We start from the raw sequence: 23,627 nt of genomic DNA on the forward strand, positions 1-23,627 counted from the left end.
CTGCAAGATTTAAAGTCACAGGTATCCATTTACATTTTAACAACTGTAAGAGTTGCTTTCTTTCCACTGAATTTTCACTCTGGCTATGTATTGAATATAGCTGAATAGATTTCTGTTTTTACTTCTCTATATACAGAGAGCAAATTCCCCAGGCCTATTGTCACACAACAAAAAATTCCTTTCTAGTTTCTATTAATAATATATTCACATGCACATGCTTCCCAGGAGAAAGGTATGGACATACATCTTAATTTGGTTATTCTAAACAGTTCTGGAACAGTTGCTGTTTCAGGAACCAACTGTGGGGATTCCAAGCTATGTCTAGCTGGGATGAAGGAAGGGTTAACTGCCTGGGAACAGTGATACCAATAATAAATCAATTACTAATAAACTTATCTAATCAGTAAACACACAAGAGTCAATACTTTTTTCACTTGCAAGGGGTTATAACAGATTGGGCCATACCAGAAATGACCTCCAACAAAATGGAGTGGCTAACCTCTGCTTTGTTTATAGTTGCATAAGTAAGTGGGGGCCAAGACCAGGAGAGGCATTTTCTGTGAGGAACAGGATGGTGTGGAGTAAGGAAAGCCATTTGCTTTGGGAACTAGTATATCACCAGTTGGTAAAACACTCCCATACAGGGTTACTTGCTCCTGGGCAGTCTGGAAGAGTCTCTCATGACTGCCAGTTCCTGAAAGTCAGACCTCTGTCTCCCATGGCGTGGTGTCTGAATCTGCTAGATGGATCCCCACATCAGATTGTCTCCAAGATCTCACTGCCCAATACTGAACTTCGCTTCATTCTCTCAGTCGCCCAACTTGCTGAGTACTCCTCTCCAGCTTTTTCTACTTTGAGTAATGGAGAAGGTGAGAGTGCTAACAGGTTCTAGTTTGCTTTCTTTACCTCCACCCATTGGGTATGTGTATTTAAAGTATTATAGTGAGGAAGGTAGAACGGTTAGAGAGAGGTAGGAGAAGTCAGGGTCAAAAGGAAAAATGTCATTTTGAGCAACAGCAAGAAAGGAAGAATAGCAGGGGATTAGATAAGGAAAAACCCACAGTCCAAAACTGAGCCAATTCATGGTAGGATAGACCATAGCTGGGAGAGAGAACCATTGCAAGATTTGCAGTAGAGTGGTCATTTTCATTTGATTTATGATGTGGTAAATAAAATTCCTGAATCAATTAAGTTAGTAACCAGTTCTCCATTAACTTATGTGAGATATACAAATGCACTAATTCCCACATTTTATATTGGCATGGCTTTTCTAACTAAATTAATGACACAAGCCAACTTATGTTCACACAATAGTTATAATGCCTAAGATAAATTCATTGGAATGAGTGTCATCATGGCCAGGCAAAAATCAATGTAGAAAATCATATGTAAAATAAATATTGTAGCCAGGATTCTGCAAAATTTTGGTAAGCAGATTTATAAGAATAAAAAAATATGGGTTAGATGTCTTCTGGTATTTATTTATTGACTGAATATTATATCATTACCTAAAGGTACAATAAGATGTTGGGAGTGGAAATGATGAAATGTGTTGTATTCAAGCATATAATTAACATATGGGTACTGACTTGCCAACTCAGACTAGACACCTACCTTTTCTTCCATAGACATGTATTACCTCTTAATAGGTACTGAGCATCTCATAAAATTTTGTTTAGGACCATTCTGATTACTTTGCTCTTATACAATTTTTTAAATTTACTGTCTTATTTTTCATCAAAAACTCATCCTTATCTCTTCCACATTTTTCTTATAGCATTTTTCACTTCCTTATTTCTAAATGTATAAATCAAAGGATTGAGCAAGGGAGTGATGATGGTATAAAACATTTCCACCACTTTGTCAAAAGGAAAGACAGAAGGAGGCCGTGCATTTATAAATATGCATGGTACAAACAACAAAATCACAACAGCAATGTGAGATCCACAGGTGGTCAGAGCTTTCCTCCGTCCTTCAGCACTGTGTGTCCTCAGGGAGAACAAGATGACACCATAGGAAACAAGCAATAAGCAGAAGATTATAATGCACAAAAATCCACTAGTAGCAACCATCAAAAGACCTATGAGGTGAGTGTCAGTGCAGGCCAGCTCCAGTAATGGGTACAAGTCACATAAGAAATGATCAATGACATTCGGCCCACAGAAGGGCAGCTGGCAAGTGAAGAGGACCAGTATTATGGAATGCAAGAAGCCCCCTGTCCAGGCCACCCCCACCAGAATGCCACAGAGCCTCCAATTCATGATGGAAGAGTAGTGCAAGGGCTTGCAAATGGCCACATAGCGGTCATAGGCCATGACTGTCAGGGTAACCATCTCTGCTCCACCAAGGAAGTGCTCAGCAAAAAGTTGAATCATGCATCCTGTATAAGAGATGGTTTTCCTCTTATGTAAAGAATCCACAATCACTTTTGGTGTGATAACACAGGAGAAAACAGACTCCAGAAAGGATAAGAATGCCAAGAAGAAGTACATGGGGGAGCCCAGTAGTGCAGGACTACAGAGGATGGTCACTACAATCAGCATGTTGCCTACAATAGTTGCAATGTAGACCATCAGAAACACAATAAATACTATTTTCTGTACAGTAGGATTCTGTGAAAACCCCAAAAGAACAAATTCAGTTATGAAGCTTTGGTTTTGCATCATTTTCAAGGGGCTGGTGAAAATCAACATTTATTGAAATTGTCCAATTGAAATTTGCAATTATGACAAAGGAAGATTTGCTTTATATCAGATTACTATTTTATCATTGTCAACGTTTCAGTGCACATTTACCTTTATTGCTTCCTTTGTCATTGAAAACACCAGTTCAGACATTTGTTGAGGAGAGGTGTTGGAGATCAGGCAGCATTGATTTGGAGATAATTGATTCTGTACCTTAAATTCGCTAGAGATTCTATATAGGGAAATGCAAGCATCTCCATGTGGTAGTGATGATTAACGGTTTCTAACTCAAATTCCACCTTTGAGAATTTACTAGTGTCTTCGCTAAATAAAACTTTGGGAGGCATTCTGAAGACTCATTCATTTAAGAAAATGAGGACAGTTATTTTATTAGTCCTACTTCTCATTGTAATGCAAAAGGAAGGGGTGACTAGCAAGCCATCTGTGATCTGGAGACTCTCATACCTGTAAATAGAAGAAGAAACATCATTCATTTTAGGAGGCACTTAAAATACTATCTATACCTCAAATTTCTTTACAGTCTATACTGGATTTGCCTTTTCATGGATTAATTCCTTCTTTATAAAAGAAAAAGACCTATAAAATTGTGACTAGTCACACACTTAATACCTCATTGAATGTAGAGGTCTTTTTTTTTTTTTTTTTTTTTCTCATCTTTGAAAATGAGAATGGAAATCCATGAACAAAAGAAAGCCTAGCTCCAAATGTTGTACTAATTACTAAGTGAAATAAGGCAAGGAGAGAAATCACACAAATCCCACTGTGTAGGGGACAGTCCAGGTCTTATTAACTCTATTTTACTGATAGGAAACACATGCTTTAAGATATTGAGTTTAAATAAGCAAATGATGAAGGATCAAGGACCTTACACAGAACATTCATCCCCATATGAGGCCCTTTCCACTAGATCAACAAGAAAAGAGGTAGGGATTTTTCTTTCCCTCAGGAACTTCAGAGAAAGCATGACCTTCCTGGAGTCTGTCCATCTGAAACATTAAGAACTGTCATACTTCTGTGAAGGTGGCATCTCAGTAAAGGAAAGAGCAAATGATGAGGAACCAGAAGGTGGTAGCTCAATCACCTCCATATGACAATTGTCATCAACCACATAGGTGAGAAGGAGAAACAGGTGTAGAATATCAATCAGAGTCTTCAGGCTTTATTGATCATTTTCTAATTTTTTATACAATAAGCCCAATCTGGTCAAGTATAACTCTGCAAAATGCATATTACCTTTATCTGACTTTCTTTTAAAACAAAGTTGCTATATGTAGCTTACCTGGTCATTTTCCAGGCTTATGATGAGTGTCAAATTTGAAAATGTGAAAGTGCCATTTATAATAATTTGCTCTTACCATCTGTGGTTATCATATATTTACATTACAAGCCAGCTGCCTTAGCCACACAAAGCATTTCCATTGGTCTTGCAGATAATTGTCTGAACTCTGTTTTGTTTTGTTTTGTTTTGTTTGTTTTTCCCCTGGAAGCAGTGATTGAACCCAGGAATGCTTACCCAGTTAGCCACATCCCAGCCCATTTTTCATTGTTTATTTAGGAACAAGTTCTCACTAATTTGCTTATGATCTCACTATGTTTCTGATGTTGGCTTTGAACTTGCCATCTTCCTGCTTCTGCCATCACGCTGTTGGAATTACTGGGACTGCACACCACACCAGGCTAGTGATTAACTAGACACTTGATGTCACATTCCCAGAGGTAGACACAGATTCAAAAACTGATTAATCCTCACCTGTACAAACTCCTGTAATGTATCAGGCAAATAGCACATATTTCTGTGAATAACTTTATATGCATAACTATATCAATCTATATATGTTTGTTTAAAATATAATAAAAGAATAGTAGTGCTTATTGTGAGAATTAGAAAATAAGCTTGCTAATGAAGGCTTCAGTTAACAGAAACAATTTTAAATGTTAATAAAACTTACAAACATGCAATATTCCCTTTACTACTGGCCCTTCTGTTTACTTTAAAATGATCATTTCCACTGTGTTCTCAGGTCCATTCCTAACCAATGTCTGTACTAGAAATCAATAGCCTCTCACTACCTCTCAGATAATAATTATTTATTATAAAAGAGAGGGAATCCAATGATCCAGTTCTGGGCAGCTTACTATAGGCCTCGGCAAGGAAAAATAATTAAGTGAAACCAGTGAGAAATCTGGCTTCAGACTTATGCAAGCCTGGGTGCAGATTCAGGACCTTACCCTACTTCTGTGGTGTGGATCAGGGTGCTTGAAATTCTTAAAATTCTGTAAGCCTCAGGTTACAGTTCTGCATCTGGGTTCAGTTAGAATGTCTATCACTAGGACTCCTGTGAGTATCCGATTAGGTCCTCAGGTAGAAACCTGGATGCAGTCAATAGCACAGGGGAAGGTGATGTGTGGTGAGAACAAGCTGCCACTGCCCCTGAGCCAGAGCAGAAATGACAGCATGCTTACTTGTAATTCTTGCCTTGCCATAACCAAGGCTGATGACTGTATTACTCATCTTCAAACGTGCGTGAACATGTATTACATATTTTCAGACTTAGCAAAAAATACATTTTTAGATATATGATAGTTTTAAATGTCCCTGGTGACCCCTAAAAGCATTATTGGGTTCTCAGACCCACATGCATTTACTCCTGTTTTGACAGACTCATTGTATCAGGAAAACCAAATTGAGTGGGAGCCTTAAAGAAAACCAGGGCCCTAGGTTAAACTAATAATTAAATAAGATTTTCCTCTCCAGTTCCTTCTTACAGTGTTCTAAGATCAATAGTATTTAAGTTTTTTACACTTTCAACTAAAAACAAAACAACCCCTACTTTTAGCAAATAAAGGGATTTCCAAAATTAAAGTCAAAACCTTGACAAAAGAGTATATACTGTGCTCATGGTTTATGATTTTAAATCTTTGGAAAGGCAATTGTATTGAATGCAACAAATATCCTGCATTGAATCCTAGAACAGATAATGAACAGCAGTAGAAAAAATAATTGCATATCATAATATGTTTAATTAATAGTTACATATCCACTATGATTTCATATTCTTCACAAATATTCTTTTTTCATCTAAAATGATAGTATCACTATCTTGGCAAATGTTCTGTTAATCTAAACTTACTCTAATAAATTTGAAAATCATTGTGTCTACCATCACAAACTAGAATCCCACTAACCTGGTTAATACTGTGTCATTAAACAAAATATCAGGCTTCCAATGTTTTAGCTATAAAAGAATTAACACTTGTCAAGATGCCTAACCTGTAAGAATTGGTTTTAATTAGTATATCAAAAGGGTGCCATAAAATATTGATATCAACATTATTTTTAAGAAGTTTCTTCATATACAATGTGAGACCAAAGTTGAATTATTCCTCACTTAGTTTATCTTTTTAAAATCATGTTATTTTAAATTATACCTCTTAAAATTTCAATGAAACTAATTCTTTTGGAAAACATATTAGTAAAAATTTTATATTCACAAACATGTTTGTGTTTTATACTAGCAATCTCAACCCTAAAATGTGCTCAAGAAGTGAAGCAAGATAGGGAAAATTTACAGTGGAAGATAGTACTGGGTCATGTACAATAGTGAAATGGAGAGATATGTAAGTGCTCAATACTACACTAATGTTTAATGTGAACCAGGCTGTTGCAAATTCACACTCCATGGCATGATCAATAAAACATTAAAATATGAGGCTTTGACATTTTTAAAACATGTTGAGAAAATCAGGTAGAAAATTGTAAACAACTCAGCTTTTTGCATGAATGTATCATATAACTTATAATCAAGATGGAAGTCTACAAAATAATGGACTATTAAATTGCAATGTAAAACTGGTCAGTATTATACAAAATATTTAAATGGATCACACATTTAAATTTACTATGCCAGATTATCCATTGTGTACATAAGTTCAGTTCAGAAAAATAATAGGAGGTTTGAGGAAAATTTATTTATACTGGAAGAACTAAGTGACTAACATAGAATCTTGTATGAAAATGTTTACATAATTAGCTTTCCATAAATGACCTTACTACAGATGGAGTTCTTCCTTTGTACTCACCTGGTTGTGTCAATTGTAAACTCACATTCTCTCATGGGTGATGGTTTACTGTGTCCTTAAATTTTCTGGAATATTCCAGAGTCTTTTATTTCTTGATAGCCATGCCCTGAAATGTGCTGGGGCTGCAGGTGGGATTGCTAAGGGCTCCCTCACAGCAAGATCTGTGGCCATCTCCTGGAGCAGTGACCTTGGGAATTTTGCCTCCCTGGGCCCGACTATTCAAAATCAAAACTAATTCTAGCACCAATTGTTCTGCAAACAAGGGATTTTCTGTTTCATCTTCAAAGTACATATGACATTTAAAACTAAAACCAGTATTATAGGTAGTTTGTTGCAACTATATTCAAACAAGAAATTTCATAACATTCAATATGCATATGCATGCAAATCATTCACATTTGCAGCTAATTCTCTAAACAAATATTACTGTTATGTTAAAAGAATAAACTAACATTGCATTTGTAATTGTACATTTTAATTTCACAATTCACCATATTTTTGATTCAGGGTTATTATTCACCCATGAAAGTTTTTTTTTGTCTAGATATCTCAGCATGTTCCTTTTCTCGACTGTCTGGGAAATATGTTTTCTTCCAATTTTCGTACCTGTTTCCTCTCTTCAGTGTTGCTCTGGGAGTTCCCTAATTGTCTCAACCTTTGTACTCTTAGCAGAATTTGAAAAATCAAAAAATATCAGCAAAATAAAAAGACCTTCATTTCTGTCTTTGTCCACCCTAATTGATGCATGAACCTGTGTCATTTCTGTTGACTCTTTTCAAGGGACAGACCACACCTCTACAACTAGCACACAACCAGCAGTAAAGCAGTTAAGAACTTCAATGTCCGCAGTTCTCCTGAATAATTCTGAGGCACAAATCTGACATCGAATGAACTCAAGGAAAATCAAGAGGACACTGCTAAATCAGAAGGTTGTACTCTAAGAATTTAGTCACTCTTTCTTACCTTTAATGTCCTTCCCTGTGGCAGTGATTAGTGTGTAGTGTAGAAAGAGTAAATGTAAAATCTCTTCCAACAGTGTGAAGGTGCACCAGCACATGCATTTACCATCTCCCCACAATGCTATGCTTTATGTAGCCTCAAAAATTCCACTTCATAATCCTAAAACTTTAGGATGGTGAGAGCATTAGAGGTTAAAATGATAAATGAGCATATATTTTGAAAGAACCAATAAAATGCTCTTTGAAAGCCAGTTCAAAAATATGCACTTGCAGCATTTCTAGTATATTTGGTTTATTTTGAGTTGATGATAGAAATCTAAATAAAGGTCTAATTTTATTGGAATTGAAGGAGTAAATTCTAACCAGCACACCCAATTCAAACAAAGATTTGAGTCTTATAGAATAGCTATTGTTGCTTACTGGGCACTTATGTATTGTGAACTGTCCCGTGGGCTCCACATGTATTACATCAATTACTTTCACATTTTTGAGGTTGGAAATGCTCACGAAGAAGGAAAAGGAGTCTGAGTCAGAAAGGCTGTGTAATTAGCACAAATATACAGTTTTGAAGGGGCCTAGGTTCTGCATTAAACTTGGTGCCCTGAACAAACACCCAGGTTTAATCACAATATTACAACTTGAAATCTTACATGCAAAACTGTGAATTATAAATCTCACCACTTATAAATTCCTTGAAAATTCTAGTGACAGCTGTCTCCTCTTCTCCATGGAAAAATGCCTATTCAGTGGTGATCAAACCATGAAGGTGGTTTTCAAGTCTTCCTTCCACATCTAAGTGAGAAAGAGGTAGAGTATCCCAGGCGGTCAGGATAGGGAATGTTCCCTCTGCACCACTAATGCTGCCTTCAATGTGGTCAAAGAAAAAGAACAAGTGAGAAAACCATACTTTGCTCCTTGATTTCCAACCACAATTTAAGGAGGATTCCCTGAGAGCTGGTGATCCTGTAGAATTCCTTTTCAATTCCCCTAAGGGCTTGGGAATTTTCCATCAGCACAATTTGCTAAGACACAATTTTGTGTGGGTTTTACAATTGCTCAAGTGTTTATGAAACTACTAAATCCCCCCAAATTTAATAGTTTCTCTCTTTTATTTTAATTTCTCTATAATTTCTATTTAAAAATGGGGTTCATTTCCCATCATGTAAAAAATAGGACACTCTGGAGAGAGGATGGAAGATAGTATCTGCTTGGAGAATTAGAACAAGATGTCAGTGCACTTACAAAATATAAGAGCTGAGTTTCGCAACAATACAGCATATGACAGCACATGGTATTATGAAACTGTAGTAGCAAAAAGTTCTTATTTTATAAATGTATGTATATTTAGGGAAAGAATTATATCAATTAGAACATAATTTTTAATCTCAGAAATTGATTTTAAGAGTCTTTGACCTTAAAACTAAAATAAAAATTTCTACAGATTAATTTTTGTCACTAAACTCATTTGAATAGAAGTTATGACAGGTCTGTTTATTATAAGGAAAGAGAACATTAAGACTAAAGCTGGGACATAAAACCTCAGACCCCATGAGGAGTGCCCAAAGTCTTCTGAACCACATAGTCGGGTTAGTCACAGCAACAACCCTATTTCCTTTTTAGTTAGCTCTGTTGCTGTGACCAAAAGGCTTGATAAGAACAATGTATATGAGGAAACTGACCTTATTTTGTCTCAGGTTTTCTGAGGTTGAGTCTACGGTCAGTCTACGCCAGAGCTTAGGCGTAGCCTAAGGTGAAGCAAAAGACATTGTGGAAGTGTTTGGTACAAAATATGACCACCAAAATCATGCTACCAGGGACCTACTTATTGCACTGACACCCTTCCTGACTACAGTAGTCACCTAGTTAATTCATATCACAGGATTAATTTGCTGATTGGATCGGGGATCTCATATCCCAATCATTTCACCCCTGAACATTCTTGCACATCTCACACATCAGCTATTGCGGGATACTTCATATTTAAATCAGAACACCTACTTTTAATAAAACTTGAAAATGATCTCTACATCTTCACTAACCAAAGTAAAGAAAGGGAGAGTAATAATGTACAATAGGCAGAAAAGCTAGGAATTAAGGGCAGTAAAATTAATATTAAGATATAGAGAACATTGGAAGGAACGTAAGAAGGAGGAAGGAGAGAAAGAAGAACAAATTCTAAGAGAAAAAATGAGGGAAGGGAAGGGAATTAAAATGAGGTAAAACACAGAAGATGGAAAGTATCCAATTAATGAGTTTTTAAAAATATCTAAAATGACTTACATATGTGAAGCTATAACAAGGGGAAATAAAACAGAACAATATAAACACAATACAAGAGAAATAAATTCTAATATCTTATTTTTCATCAGAAAATAATGCCAATCTCTTCCACATTTTCCTTAGAGCATTTTTCACTTCCTTGTTTCTAAAAGTATAAATCAAAGGATTGAGCAAGAGAGTGAGGATGGTATAAAACATTTCTACCACTTTGTCAAAAGGAAAGACAGGAGGCCTTGCATTTATAAAAATACACGGTACAAAGAACAAAACCACAATAGCAATGTGAGATCCACAGGTGGACAGAGCTTTCCTCCTCCCTCCAGCACTGTGTGTCCTCAGGGAGAACAAGATGACACCATAGGAAACAAGCAACAAGCAGAAGATTATAATGCACATAAATTCACTAGTAGCAACCATCAAAAGACCTAGGATGTGAGTATCAGTGCAGGCCAGCTCCAGTAATGGGTACAAGTCACACATGAAATGATCGATGACATTAGGGCCACAAAAGGGCAGCTGGTAAGTGAAAAGAACCACTATAATGGAACGCAAGAAGCCCCCTGTCCAGGCCACCCCCACCAGAATGCCACAGAGCCTCCAGTTCATGATGGAAGAGTAGTGCAAGGGCTTGCAAATGGCCACATAGCAGTCATAGGCCATGACTGTCAGGGTAACCATCTTTGTGCCACCAAGGAAGTGCTCAGCAAAAAGTTGAATCATGCATCCTGTATAAGAGATGGTTTTCCTCTTTACAGTGAATCCACAATCATTTTTGTTGTGTAAGCAGAGGACAAACAGGCCTCCAGAAATGATAAGCATGCCAAGAAGAAGTGCATGGGGGAGCCCAGCAGTGCAAGACTACAAACAGTGGTTACTACAATTGACATGTTATCCCCAATAGTTGCCATGTAGACCAACAAAAATACAGCAAATACTATTTTCTGAACAGTAGGATTCTGTGAGAACCCCAAAAGGACAAATTCAGTTATGAAGCTTTGGTTATGTATGATTTCCACAAAAAGGGCAAACATACTACAATTTTTGAAGTTTGTAATTATGATAAAGATTTGCTTCAGACTAGTTTATAGTTTTAGAGTCATCAACTATTTTGTCATTCCAAACACAAATTTAAACATTTATTGAGAATAGGAGATAGACATCAGTCAGAACTGAAGATACAGTATTCATTACCTTTGAATTATTAGAGCTTCTATAAAGATGAATAAAATCATCCATCTCTGGTAAAAAAAATAAATAATAGATTTTAATCTCCAAAGACAGCTTTGATGATTTACTAGTGACTTTCCTAAGTGGATCATAGGGAAGCATTCTTTACTTCAGCCCCATAATGAGGAGAGGAGGACTGTAGCTGTATTATACATTTCTGCCATGGTCACAGGAGGAGGTAGGGGTGACCAGCAAGTCATCTCTGAGTTGGAGACCCTCATTCCTACAAGAAGAAATGATATGTAAAATAAGCAAAAGTTTTAAAGCATGGCTACTCCTCAACTTTCTTTAAATTGAATTTGTTTTATATGATTCAATTTCTTCTTTTTCAAAATGAAGTATCTGTGAGAAAGTACCAAGTGACAGACAACACATAAAACTGCAATAAATGTTAAGGTTTTTCTTTTTAATTACCTAATGGTCATTGGAAGAGAACCTCATGAAAACAATAATGCCTACCTCTGAATGTTGAAATAGTGAATAAATGAAATAAAGAAAGGGGAGCATTTATATAACACTCACTGCCTAGTGAACCCTGAAGGATTTATATCCTTATTTCATTGACAGAAAATTCATGCTTCAGGAGGATAAGTTCAGACAAACACCAGATGTTTGCTCTAGAATGTTACACAGAACATTTGTCACCACACCCAAATCCTTTCCACTGGATCCCTCAGGAAAGGAGTAGGGATTTCTCTTTTCTATCAAGGTCCTCAGGGTTGGGGATATCTTCCTAGGGATTTCATCCACCTGAATCATTAAAGCTTCTGATTCTTTGTTCATTAGTGAAGGAGCATCTTAATGGAGGAAGTATAAAATGATGATGAATGAGAAGATGATGACCAATCGCTCATGTATACAAATAGGCAACTGCCATAGACCAGAGTCTTCAGACTCTATTAGTCATTTTTCAATAATTTACACAATGTGACTGGATCTGATCAAGTGAAACTACCCAATATATTCTTATTTAGCTTACACATTCATCTCCCAAGTTCATGTTGAGGGTCATATTTGGAAGCTTGAAAATGTTGCTTATGATAATAGGCTCTTACTAATTATAGTTATTAAGTACTCCAGGAAAAGCCAGTTGAGTTTTCCACTGAAAACATTTCCATGAGTCATCCAGTTACTCCATAAGGTTACTTAAAACAGTTAAAATTCTGTAACCCTCAGTTAACACTTCCATGTGAGTTTAGTTAGAATGTCTATCAATAGGACTCCTGTGGTGATCAGACTAGACCCTACATGTGGGAACCTTGCTGCAGACAGGGACCAGGGGAGGGTGAGATGTGCTGAGAACTGCTACAGCCCCTGACCCAGAGCACATATGGCAGCATGCTTATTCCTAAATCCCACCTCACATGACCAAGCCTGATAAGTATGTTACTCATCCAATCTATTTTATGATGAAAAAATATATTCTTTAATGAATAGCAAAGAAGAAATAACCTGTTTAATTGTACAACACCTTTAAATATATTTGACAGACCTTGAGTACATCATTGTGGCCCTCAGCCCCACATGCATTCACTCCTGTCTCAGATACATTCATTGTGAAAAGAAACCAAGTGGAGCAGGAGGGTTAAAGGAAGACAGGTTTGATGTTAATCTAATAATTAAATGAATCTTGCCCTTTCACTTACTTTTTTAAGGGTATTTTAAAAATAATTTAATTTTAAATTTTAAATATTCATTAAATATAAAAGAAATAACCTCTCATTTTATCAATTAAAGACATTTGACAAGTTGGTGTCAGAACATTGACAGTGGAGAATATAGTGAGCTGATGGTGTTGCTCACAAAGTGTATCCTTTTAATTTTTTTGTAAGGTAATTATCTTAAAAGCAATTGATTATTTTGGGTTGAATTCTAGAACAGAAAAAAAATAGTAAAAAGTTAGCCAAATATAATCTAATGTTTAGTAAAGAGTAAGTTAGTAGTCATTATCATTTCATATAACTGATAAATATTTCTATGCTAATTAATGGTGACATTATTAGGGGAAAGTGAATAGTACACAGGATGTTACTATAATAGTACAATGTTATCAATTTTCTGTTTAACTGGACTTACTTTAACAAAATATAATTTTAAAATTCTTTCAGTGTTTGGTATTGGAAAACTATCAATTCCAGGGAAGTATTTGGTAGTCATGTGTCACTGAAGAAACCAACATTAATACTTCCAGGAGTCTAAAATAGAGAAGACTTCAACTGCCTGACACCAAAGAATTAGTTGCTTATAAATAATGTTTTTTAAGTATAAATTAAAAGGATGAGGCGATCCAAGATGGCGGACTAGAGGGTGACTGCATCTCCAGTCGCTCCATAACCCAGGATTCAAGAAGGGGAGGCATTGAGAGACTCGGACTAAAATAGAACCACTGGGTGAGTCTCTCCCACCTGGTGAAGCTTGGCCCTGGCAGCAGGCCCGGATTCGGGCAACTTATTAGAGTAGGGTAGGGAAGCTAGAGTCTTCTCCAGACAGCCCTGGGCAATCCAGCAGTTGGCTACTCCCACAGGGCCAGCTTCTCGGAGCAGACACCGCAGTGAGAGCCATTCCACACAGAGCCAGCTCCAAGCCCTGGAACCAGTAGCAGGCTAGGGACAGCTTTCTTCAGAAGTACTGCATTATCAAGATACTCAAAGACTTCAGGCTACTGAAGGCTAGAAGGTGATATACTGGAAATCTACAGGGACACTAAGAGCAAACAGAGGGAATCTGCAATATCAAAGACTCCCACTGACATCTGACCAATATGAGAAAACAAGGGAAGAAAATGTCCCAAACAAACCTAGATACTATATCAATAAAATTCAATGACAGCACAGCAGAAGAAATGTCCGAAAGGGAGTTAAGAATGTACATAACTAAAACAATCAGGGAAGCAAATGAGGAGATGAAAGAGCAAATGCAGGCATTGAAGGAGGAGATGAAAGAGCAAATGCAGGCATTAAATGATCGCACCAATCAACAGTTACAAGAGCAAATACAGGAAGCAAGATATCATTTCAATAAAGAGTTAGAGATACTGAAAAAAAAAAAAAACAGAAATCCTTGAAATGAAGGAAACAATAAACCAAGTTGAAAACTCCATAAAAAGCATAACCAATAGGATAGAACACCTGGAAGACAGAACCTCAGATATTGAAGAAAAAATATTTAATCTTGAAAACAAAGTTGACCAAACAGAGAAGATGGTAAGAAATCATGAACAGAATCTACAAGAATTATGGGATATCATGAAAAGGCCAAATTTAAGAACTAATGAACAATCTATTCAATGAAATAATATCAGAAAATTCCCAAATCTGAGGAATGAAATGGAAAACCAAGTACAAGAGGCTTATAGGACTCCAAATATACAAAATTACAACAGACCCACACCAAGGCACATTATTATGAAAATACCTAATATAAAAATAAAGACAGAATTTTAAAGGCCGCGAGAGAAAAGAATCAAATTACATTCGGGGGAAAAAAAAAGAATATCAGCAGATTTTTCAATCCAGACCCTAAAAGCTAGAAGGGCCTGGAACAACATTTACCAAGCCCTGAAAGAAAACAGATGCCAACCAAGAATCTTATATCCAGCAAAACTTACTTTCAGATTTGACGATGAAATAAGATCCTTCCATGATAAACAAAAGCTAAAGGAATTTACAAAAAGAAAGATGGCATTACAGAATATTCTCAGCAAAATATTCCATGAGGAAGAGATGAAAAACAACAATGCAAATCAGCAATGGGAGGAACTAGCCTAAATGAATAGCCAAATAAAGGAGAAACCAAATCATGTCAAAAAAACAAAAATGAGTCAAATGACTGGCAATACAAATCCTATCACAATAATAACCCTGAATCGTAATGGCCTGAACACATCAATCAAAAGATATAGACTGGCAGATTGTATTAAAAAGAAAAATCCAACAATATGCTGCCTGCAAGAGACTCATCTCATAGAAAGAGATACCCATAGACTAAAGGTGAAAGGATGGGAAAAAACATACCATGCACACTGACACAGCAAAAAAGCTGGAGTATCCATCCTCATTTCAGATAATGTGGACTTCAAGCCAAAACTAGTCAGAAGGGATAAAGAAGGACATTACATACTGCTTAAGGGAAGCATAAATCAGCAAGACAAAACAATCATAAATATCTATGCCCTGAACATTGGCTCATCCATGTACATCAAACAAATCTTTCTCAATTCCAGAAATCAAATAGACCACAACACAATAATACTAGGCAATTTTAACACACCTCTCTCACCGCTGGATAGATCATACAAACAAAAATTGAATAAAGAAACCATAGATTTCAATAACACAATCAACAATTTAGACTTAACTGACTTATGTAGAATATAGCATCCAACAAAGAAGGAATGCACTTTCTTCTCAGCAGCACATGGATCCTTCTCTAAAATAGACCATGTTTTATGCCACAAAGCTACTGTTAAAATACAAGAAGATAGAGATACTACCTTGTACTCTATCAGATCATAATGGATTGAAATTAGAAATAAATGACTTAATAAAAAACAGAAACTTCTCCAATACTTGGAGATTAAATTATACACTATTATATGACGAATGGATAACAGAAGACATAAGGAGGGAAATTAAAAAATTCTTAGAAGTAAACGAGAACAAAAACACATCATATCAAAACCTCTGGGATACTATAAAGCAGTACTTAGAGGAACATTTATTTCATGGGGCGCATTCAACAAAAGAAGTAGATATCAACAAATAAACGACTTAATACTACAGCTCAAAGCCCTAGAAAAAGAAGAGCAGACCAACACCAAAAGTAGTAGAAGACAGGAAATAGTTAAAATCAGAGCCGAAATCAATGAAATTGAAACAAAAAAAACAATCGGAAAAATTAACAAAATAAATAGTTGGTTCTTTGAAATACTAAACAAAATTGATAAACCTTTAGCCACACTAACAAAGAGAAAGAGGGAGAAAACTCAAATTACTAAAATTCAGAATGAACAAGGAAATATCACAACAGACACGAGTGAAATACAAAACATAATTAGAAGCTATTTTGAAAATCTATACTCCAACAAAACAGAAAACCTGGAAGACATCAACAAGTTTCTAGAGACATATGAATTACCTAAACTGAACGAGGAGGACATACACAACTTAAATAAATCAATTTCAAGCAATGAAATAGAAGAGGTCATAAAACGCCTACCAACAAAGAAAAGTCCGGGACCAGATGGGTTCTCAGCCGAGTTCTACAAAAGCTTCAAAGACGAACTCATTCCAATACTTCTCAAAGTATTCCATGAAATAGAAGAGGAGGGAACCCTCCCAAACTCATTCTATGAAGCCAATATCACCCTGATACCTAAACCAGACAGAGACACATTGAGGAAAGAAAAGTTCATACCAATATTCTTAATGAACATTGACGCAAAAATTCTCAATAAAATTTTAGAAAATCGCATACAAAAATATATTAAAAAGATAGTGCACCACGATCAAGTGGGTTTTAACCCACGGATTCAAGTTTGGCTCAAGATCCAGAAATCAATAAATGTCATTCATTATATCAACAGATTAAAAGTTATGAATCACATGATTATTTCAATAGATGCAGAAAAAGCATTCAATAAAATACAGCATCCCTTCATGCTCAAAACACTAGAAAAAATTGGGGTAGTGGGATCATTCCTTAATATTGTAAAGGCCATCTACACTAAGCCCATGGCCATTATCATTCTAAATGGTGAAAACCTGAAAGCATTACCCCTAAAAACTGGAACAAGGCAGGGATGCCCTCTTTCACCACTCCTATTCAATATCGTTCTTGAGACTCTAGTCAGAGCAATTAGACAAACCAAAGAAAATAAAGGGATATGAATTGGAAAAGAAGAACTCAAACTATCCCTATTCGCTAATGACATGATTATATACTTAGAAGAACCTGGAAATTCCACCAGAAAACTCTTAGAACTCATAAGTGAATTCAGTAAAGTAGCAGGTTACAAGATCAATGCTCATAAATCCAATGCATTTTTATACGTAAGTGATGAATCTTCAGAAAGAGAAATTAGGAAAACTACCCCATTCACAATAGCATCGAAAAAAATAAAATACTTGGGAATCAATCTCACAAAGAGGTGAAAGACCTCTATAATGAGATCTATAGGACACTAAGAAAGAAATTAAAGAAAACCTTAGAAGATGGAAAAATCTCCCATGTTCTTGGATAGGCAGAATTAATATTGTCAAAATGGCCATACTACCAAAAGTGCTATACAGGATTCAATGCAATTCCAATTAAAATCCCAATGATGTACCTTACAGAAATAGAGCAAGCAATTATGAAATTCATCTGGAAGAATAAGAAACCCAGAATAGCTAAAGCAATCCTCAGTAGAAAGAGCGAAGCAAGGGATATTGCAATACCAGATCTTCAACTCTATTACAAAAAAAGCAATAGCAACAAAAACGGCATGGTATCGGTACCAAAATAGACAGGTAGATCAATGGTACAGAAAAGAGGACATGGACACAAACCCAAATAAATACAATTTCCTCATACTAGACAAAGGGGCCAAAAATATGCAATGGAGAAAAGATAGCCTCTTCAACAAATTGTGCTGAGAAAACTGGAAACCCATATGCAACAGAATGAAATTAAACCCCTATGTCTCACCCTGCACAAAACTCAACTCGAAATGGATCAAGGACTTTGGAATCAGACTAGAGACCCTGCATCTTATAGAAAAAAAAGTAGGTCCAACCCTTCAACTTATAGGCTTAACATCAGACTTCCTTAACAGAACTCCCATAGCCCAAGAAATAAAAGCAAGAATCAACAACTGGGATAGATTCAAACTAAAAAGCTTTCTCTCAGCAAAGGAAACTATCAGTAAAGCGAAGGGAGAGCCTACAGAGTGGGAGAATATCTTTGCCACTCATACTTCAGATAGAGCACTAATCTCCAGAATCTATAAAGAACTCAAAAAACTCTACACCAAGAATGCAAATAACCCAATCAACAAATGGGCTAAGGAAATGAACAGACACTTCACAGAAGAAGATGTACAAGCTATCAACAGACATATGAAAAAATGTTCAACATCTCTAGTAATAAGAGAAATGCAAATCAAAACTACCCTAAGATTTCATCTCACCCCAATTAGAATGGCGATTATCAAGAACACAAGCAACAATAGGTGTTGGTGAGGATGTGGGGAAAAAGGTACACTCATACATTGCTGGTTGGGTTGCAAAATAGTGCAGCCACTCTGGAAAGCACTATGGAGATTCCTCAGAAAGCTTGGAGGAATTTGACCCAGCTATCCCACTCTTTGGCCTATACCCAAAGGACTTAAAATCAGCATACTACAGAGATACAGCCACATCAATGTTCATAGCTGCTCAATTCACTGTAGCCAGATTGTGGAACCAACCTAGATGCCCTTCAGTTGATGAATGGATAAAGAAACTGTGGCATATATATACAATGGATTATTATTCTGCCATGAAGAATGATAAAATTATGGCATTTGCAGGCAAATGGATGAAATTGGAGGATATCATGCTAAGTGAGATAAGCCAATCTCAAAAAATTAAATGACGCATGATCTCGCTGATAAGTGGATGAGGACATATAATGGGGGTAGGAAGGAAGGACTGTATAGAGGGAAAAGTGTGGTGGGAGGGGTGGGGAGGAAGGGAAAGAAAGAACAGAATGAATCAAACAACATTGCCCTATGTCAATTTATGATTTTTAATAAAAAAAATGTTCTTTGAGAGAACAGATAAAATAAAAAAAAGGATGAGACAGAAAATTGGTAGCAGCAGTTTTTTAAGCACTGCCTATATACACAAAGAAAATGAAGTTGAATTACTCTAAAAATTCATCCTTATAAAATCACAGTATTTTGTTATACTCTTAAGATAGCAATGAAACAGGTTCACTCATTTAATTCTTTTGTAAAACATATTTGAGAATAATTTAAGAATCATAAATATGTTAGTAATATTATACTAGCAACCTCAACCCTAAATGATTATTCTGAAAGTGAAATGAGGAGAGGAAGTTTTACAGTGGAAAGTGGTGCAGTGCTGTGTGTGATGGAGAAAAAGGAAACATATCTAACGTATTCAATTACAGAAAGATGTTTATGCAATCAAATAGGTACATATTAAGCATATGATAACACCATAGGATGCATCAAAGGTGTTTAAAAATAGGTGAAGCACTTTTACAATAGGTTAAATGAGAAAAATCAAGAACATTTCCAATAGCTTGTTTGCATTAATTAGTTAAATATAATATATCTGGAAGGAACAAAATTGATAAAAATAATTTTTAAAAAACTCTTAAATTGCAATATATCTCATTATGATTTTAACAACTTTAAAATTGATCATAAGTTTAAACATACAATACCAAATTTTTCACCATCTGGAGTTCAGCAAAAGAAGGTGAATTTAAGGGAGATTGACTTGTGTAGGAGGAAATAACTGGTTAAAATAACAGATAATCTACATCAAAAATGTTTAACTATTGTTAAGTTTCCATAAAAAGTCATACCATGCACAGAACCCTCCCTGTCCTTATGCATTAATTTTTATATCAATTTTAAACTGATTGTCTTACAAGCAGCAGTTTATTCTGACTATTTTTCTCCTTGGATACTCTGTGATCTTTTCTTTCTTGATTTGCCATACTATTGAATATGGTGGAGCTGTACTTGAAATTTTTCAGGGCCCCCTGGGAGCATGGACTGTGTGGACACTGGGCCATCTCCAGAGCAGTGAGTGACCTTGGGAAGTTTACCTCACTGAGTCCCACTACCCACATTGCACACTGTTTCCCTTCGTGCCCACATTGCCCACTGTTTGCTTTCCATTCATTTTAGCAACAAAACTAACTCTATCACCAATTTTTCTGAAAATAATAGAATTTCTGTTTCAACTTAAAGTACACGTAACATTCACTACTGGAAAAGGGGTTAGTAGTGAAGTTTTCATTATAAGTAGTGTTTTGTAACTATATTCAAGTTGTAAATTTCAGATGCAGGTATATATACATAAACCTGCACATCAGTCACATTTCATCCATTTTACTAAGTAAGGATTGATATTGCAAATTTAAAAAAATGAATTAAAATCCTGTCTGTAATTACTTTTTATGTTAAATTACTTAACCATGTTTTTATTCAAAAATTTTATTCACCTATAAAATATTTATTCCTTGTCTATCTAGCTAAGCTTATTCATTTTGTGGGCATTGAGACATATTTTCTTTTCAGATTTCAGTGCCCTTTCTGTCTTCAAGATATCCCCAAATATCTCATTATTTATACACTTAATATTTTTGAAATTTGAAGGAAAGCCATTTCTTTGTTTCCACATTTGACCTTTCTTATGAGTGCATGAACCCTCTTATCTCAGTAATTTAGCTCATTTTAAAAAAGAGACTAAGTCTTGTCAAGTAGTACCAAAGCAGTTCAGAAATTCAGGCCCTTAGATTTTCCTGAACAATTCTGAGGAGGGAAACTAAAGCATTTTCTTTTTAGGTTTAGAAAACATTTACTAAACATTTTTGTTTTCATCCAATTCACAAAAAATACAAAATTTTTTAAAGAAAAAATTAAAATTTTTTGCTTTATTACAAACACATCAGGACCATGTAGGGATGGCCTTTTTGCATATGCTTGGACAATTTGATATATATTGCTGCAGGTGAGTAAGACCTAACTTACTAAGGATTTTAGTCAGAGCATATGTTATGTTTCATGCATTAACTTATATCTATTTGTTTTGTTGGCAGCTTTCTATGGCTGAGCAGTAAGTGAAAATATGTTTGTGCTGACACATAATATATTCCACTTTCTGGTCATATGCAAACAAAGATGAAAATATTGTCCTGCTTTTTCAAAAGTGAAAAACTCTGTCTTAAGAACATCTCTTTAAGCCCAATTCTAAGGGATTCTTAACACATTTTAAGCCATTTTTTCTTTTTGCCATCATTGTTTCTACTGCTAGGGGTTTACAACCCCTAATGCACTGAAGGAAAATTAAATGGTCATTGTTAGAAGACTGGACTCTGTGGCTTGAGTCCTTCTTTCTTACATTTAATATTCTTTCCTGTGCTACTTGTGGGATTGTAGTTGTGGAAATAGCAAAGGCTACATTCTACATCAATAATTGTGAACAGCAGTACTTGGATTTACCATGGTTCAAGTTCAGTGTATTACATACAGCCTCAGAAAATTCCACTTTTTGATCTTAAACCAGCAGATTGGGAGAATATTAGAGGATAAATGATAAATGAAATTTTATTCAAAATAAAAAATTGCTGTAGGAGAACGAGGACAAAAATATGAAGTTGTAAACTGTATAAAGTATTTGGCTTTACCTTGAAGATGAAAATCTAAATGGTAGGTCTAATTTTATTATACTTGAAGGAAGAGATTCTCCCCACCACCATATCCTGACTGAAAGAAATATTTGAATCATTCAAATAGCTGTTGTTATTTCTGGGTACTTAGTTTTTATCAAGTGCTGCCTGAGGCTCCACATGTATTATTTATTCCATTTCACTATGACTGAGCTCAGTAAAATAAGGTCCATTAAAGATAAGGACTCTGAGAGCCACAATGGCTAATTTGTCCAATATGCACAGTTATGGATAGGCCAAGGCATGACTTTAAACTTAGTACCCTGACCTCAACACAAACACACACTTTTACATACTGCTTCACTATTTGAAATCTCTATGAAAATGCGGAAATGTGAATTATAAATCTTACCCCATACTGATTCCCTGAAAATTCTAATGATTGTCACCCCCTATTCTTTGTGGAGGAAATTCCATTCAGTGGTGGGCAGAATGTGAAAAGTTTTCCGATTCTTCCTTGTACATGTACAACGGGGTGGCAGAGCCTCTCTGGCAGTCAAGGTGGAGAATGTTCTCAGTGGTCCACAATTGTGGTCTTGAACATGGTTTTAGGAAAGGAAAAAGGAAGAAGCAGGTTTCCTCCTTGGTTTCCTACTGGGATTTAAAGAGGCCTCCCTGAAAGGTTATGAACCTAGAGAAATGCTTCTCAGTTCTTCCGAGGCTTGGAAATTTTCCATAAGCATATTTGCATGAGAAATTTTGTGTGTTTTTTCAACTGCTCAGGTGTTTATAAAACTTTGTGTCTACCACCAAGTAAAAGACACACAGCCCATTTTTTAACTTCTCTTGGGTTTCCGTGTGAAGATTCATCACTTTCCTTGATGCTCAGGAATGGAACACTGTGCATGGGGATGGAATATAGGGCCTGATTATAAAAGTAGGACAAGATGCCAGGGCACTTTTTAAATTCATGACTGAGATTTGGGACAAGGCAACTTCAATCTACCTGGACAAGGTGTGCAGTACTCAGACTGGGGCATGTGCTTGTTAAAGAGACACATTTCTGTACACAGAAATTTTTATATCATTTAAATTGTTGTGTTATTTTTTTTCTCTCAGAAATTGATATTGAAATTCTATGACTTTAAAAATAAAGCACAATTTCTGGAGATTAAAATAAATTTCACTTTTCATTTTATTTGAAAAAAAGTATGACAGTTCTCTTGAGTCTACAGCCATATCATCCTGATGCTCCTGATACCATCTGATAGTTTTGTTGAATGAAAAGGACCCAGTTTTTAAAACTGAAGCTTGTATATACACAATGGAATATTATTCAGTCATAAAGAAGAATAAAATTATGACACATTCAGATAAATGAGTGGAGTTGGAGAATATCATGCTAAGTAAAATAAGCCAATTCCAAAATACCAAAGGTCGAATGATTTCTCTGATAAGTGGATGAGGATACATAAAGGGGGGAGGCAAGGATGGAGGAAGGATGGATTGTGTAGAAGAAAATGAGGGGTGGGGAGGGGATAGGGTGAAGGAAAGATAATAGAGTGAGATAAACATCATTACCCTATATACATGTGTATTATGCAAATGGTGTGACTCTACTTCGTGCACAACCAGAGAAATGAAAGTTGTACCCATTTCTGTACAATGAATCAAAATTTTAAAAAAATGAAGGGAAAAGGGAATGCAGCACTTCAGGCCCCTTTTTGGTGGGACCACACTAAAATATTTGCTTCTCTGGAGAGTCTTTACATGAATATTCTACCTTTAAGAACAGCCTTCTTTCATTTACACTTCAACATCTTCTATTTTTTCTATTTTACCGTGTTTCGTGAAACAAAATGATACCAGTTCTATTTGTGTGCTTAAACCTAAAATAGGAGAGTTTAGCACAGAGAAACATTCCAGAACAAAAATCCAAACTCTTTTTATACAACAAGGATCTCTTACACCCTGCCCCACCATGGCA

At 35.7% G+C, this 23,627-nt stretch overlaps 2 protein-coding genes across 2 annotated transcripts; both read right to left on the reverse strand.

Annotated features, from left to right (window-relative positions):
* Nucleotides 1-1,751: 1,751 nt before the first annotated feature.
* LOC306639249 (olfactory receptor 4C15-like) lies at nt 1,752-2,666 on the reverse strand (the record flags this gene model as incomplete). Its single annotated transcript, XM_079102644.1, has 1 exon — nt 1,752-2,666. The coding sequence occupies one exon, from the start codon at nt 2,664-2,666 to the stop codon at nt 1,752-1,754; it is 915 nt and encodes a 304-aa protein (XP_078958770.1).
* Nucleotides 2,667-10,099: 7,433 nt separating this feature from the next.
* Nucleotides 10,100-10,744, reverse strand: LOC306639732 (olfactory receptor 4C15-like; the record flags this gene model as incomplete). The annotated part of the gene is made up of 1 exon (XM_079103497.1): nt 10,100-10,744. One exon carries the CDS (start codon nt 10,742-10,744, stop codon nt 10,100-10,102), a length of 645 nt encoding a protein of 214 aa, XP_078959623.1.
* Between the last annotated feature and the right edge of the window lie 12,883 nt (nt 10,745-23,627).

The sequence above is a fragment of the Sciurus vulgaris genome (assembly GCF_902686455.1).
Source record: "Sciurus vulgaris genome assembly, chromosome: 11".
Classification (NCBI taxonomy): domain Eukaryota; kingdom Metazoa; phylum Chordata; class Mammalia; order Rodentia; family Sciuridae; genus Sciurus; species Sciurus vulgaris.